The sequence below is a fragment of the Cyprinodon variegatus genome, unplaced genomic scaffold (assembly GCF_000732505.1).
Source record: "Cyprinodon variegatus isolate N-32 unplaced genomic scaffold, C_variegatus-1.0 Scaffold1039, whole genome shotgun sequence".
Lineage (NCBI taxonomy): Eukaryota > Metazoa > Chordata > Actinopteri > Cyprinodontiformes > Cyprinodontidae > Cyprinodon > Cyprinodon variegatus.
In genome coordinates, this window is record NW_015151492.1 from 1 (window position 1) to 2,534 (window position 2,534).

At 49.1% G+C, this 2,534-nt stretch overlaps 1 protein-coding gene across 1 annotated transcript in view; it reads left to right on the forward strand.

The window, feature by feature from the left end:
- The first annotated feature begins 34 nt into the window (after positions 1-34).
- nod1 (nucleotide binding oligomerization domain containing 1) overlaps positions 35-2,534 on the forward strand; it is a 15,043-nt gene continuing 12,543 nt past the window's right edge. The window contains 3 exon segments of the mRNA XM_015399686.1: positions 35-347; positions 1,273-1,468; positions 1,543-1,717. Coding sequence (XP_015255172.1) covers positions 1,292-1,468; positions 1,543-1,717 — 352 coding nt within the window. The 5' untranslated portion in view covers positions 35-347; positions 1,273-1,291.

The window sequence follows — 2,534 nt, forward strand, 5'->3', positions numbered from 1 at the left end:
GTCTCCTGCTCCTTGCCCCTCCTTCTCTCCTCCTCTCTCTCCTCCTCCTCTCTCCTGCTTAATAATCACCGGAAGTTTTTAGCAAAAGCATCAAAGGAGCCGCTCTGGTTCCGGATCAGCTCAGAATGGTACCGAGAATGAAGCGGGTTCCGGCTTTGACCGCCTGACCTCTACCTGTTGGATATGTCGGACTTCCAGAGGGTACCTGAACGCCTCACGGCCCGCAGAGAAATGACGCAGAGAAGTTTCACTTCCTCCGCCGCTGTAGGAAGCTTCAGTTTGTAGCCGCTGGAGCAGCAGGAGGTTCGGCTGCTGTCGCTGCTGGAGCGGTCCGGAGAGCAGGCTGGGTGAGAATGCTTCTGATTTCAGTTCAACTTTCTCTGTCATCGTTTATCTTCTAATGAAATAATCAGATGTAAACAAGCTGAGACTGAGATGGTCAGGTGATCAGCATGACGTCACGCACGCTCTTTTAGGAAAACAAAAATGGCGGCACACATTTAATATGCCATTTGGACAGAACCGGCAGTTCTGGAACCAGCTTCTATGTAGCATCACCAGATGGTGCTGTTCTTCAGTGGCCCAATCAAAGATCTGTCATCATCAATCAATTCTATTCAGTTTATTTCTATATTGCCATTTCACAACTCATGTAATCTCAAGACACTTTATAGATCCAGATCATCCAGTCAGGTTGATTTAAAGTAATCAATAATCAATAAACTCCCTGACATCAGTCCTGAATGACAGACCTGCTCACCTGTTGCTGGATCATATCAGCAGCAGCAGCTGCTGGTTCTAGATGAATCGTATCTGCAGCAGCAGCAGCCGGTGGTTCTAGATGAATCGTATCTGCAGCAGCAGTAGGTGGTTCTAGATGAATCGTATCTGCAGCAGCAGCAGGTGGTTCTAGATGAATCGTATCTGCAGCAGCAGCAGCTGGTTCTAGATGAATCGTATCTGCAGCAGATGACTGGTTTAATGTGAGGGCAGTCAGATTACACACAGAGTTGGATTTAAAGAACATTGGGATTATTTACAGATTATAAAACTACCCGATCAGACGTAATGATGATGGTTCTGCTGAATGTTTTCAGGATGTTTTACCGTTTTCTGTATTTCAGGAATGATTTTATTTATTTCCGACATTAAAATGACCTGAATAGCAAAGAGTCATTAAACGTCCAGGAAGCAGCCGCTCTGTCTGAATGAAGCCAACTTCTCCTTCAGAGAACTTTTCATCCTCAAACTAACTTTGTTGTCCTGCTACAGCTAGAAAGCTGCGGTGAACATGGGTCAGGCGGAGGAAGTCATGGTGTCGTATCTGAACCTCCTGACGTGCCACAGGGAGCTGCTGGTGTCCACGCTCAGGAGCATTCAGTGCGTCCTGGATAACCTGCTGGGAAGCGGCTTCTTCTGTCAGGAAGATGTGGAGATCGTTCAACGAACCGCCACCAAACCAGATCAGGTCGGTTCCCTTTCCTCTAAATACCCTGAAAGCATCTTCTAAAAGCCAACGGAAATGCTGTCGTCATGTTTTAGGTGCGCAAAATCCTGGAGCTGGTTCAGTGCAAAGGAGAGGAAGCCTGTGAATACTTCCTGTTCATCCTCTATGAAATACGTGATGCGTACATCGACCTGCAGCCGTGGCTGCTGGAGATCAACTACAAGCCCAGCAGAGAAATCAGAGAGATGAAAGTGGTGAACACCGACCCCAGTAAGTGTCCCAGACTCCATGGAGGCGTGGCAAAGTCTGCACTGATTCATGGCTCTGCTGTCCCACATTAAGCCTGGAGATCCTGACTCCTCCCTGACTCCTCCGTCAGGTCCAGCTGAGTTCCTGCCCCCCCCACCCCCGTTCTCTGCCCTCACAGTTCTCTTCACTTCCTGTTCCTGCACAGTTAGCTTGAGGCTGTGGCGGGGGCTCCTAAAATCAGCAGCAGCTCCTCTGCCACGGGGCTTCCCTTGAGCTGGACCCCTTCCCACTGCGGCTTCTGCTCCTGATTCACCTCACCGATGTCCCTCCTTAGATCAGGGCACAGGTCCCGGTCCCCGGATCCCCATTTCCCGTCCTTCAGCAGTTCCTGCACCTTCTTGTTCATTCAGGGCTTCTGGTTGGGAAACATCTGAAGTTAGCCGAGCACTGCTGAAGGGAACAGGTCCAAGTCCTGCTGGCAGAAAAGGCCAGACCGCCTCAGTACCTGAGAGAACTCTCTGAGGTTTAGGTCCGCAGTCTGGACCTGTACAGTGGAACCACTGAGCACTGCAGACCTCCTGCATTAGGGAATGGTTCCTAGATCTCTGCTTTTTGTAGTTAGGGTTCCTGAGAAAAAGCTTCTTTGAAAACTCTAATCTGGGTTATTATTTATCGAACCATCATTGACTGGATCCAATCATTGAAGCTGCTTAATTAGAGACCCGACCTGGTGCTATGAGAACTCTATAAGGAACGAGACACGTAGGAACCAGACACGTAGGAACCAGACACGTAGGAACCAGACACGTAAGAACCACAGTTTTCAAAACCTTCCAGC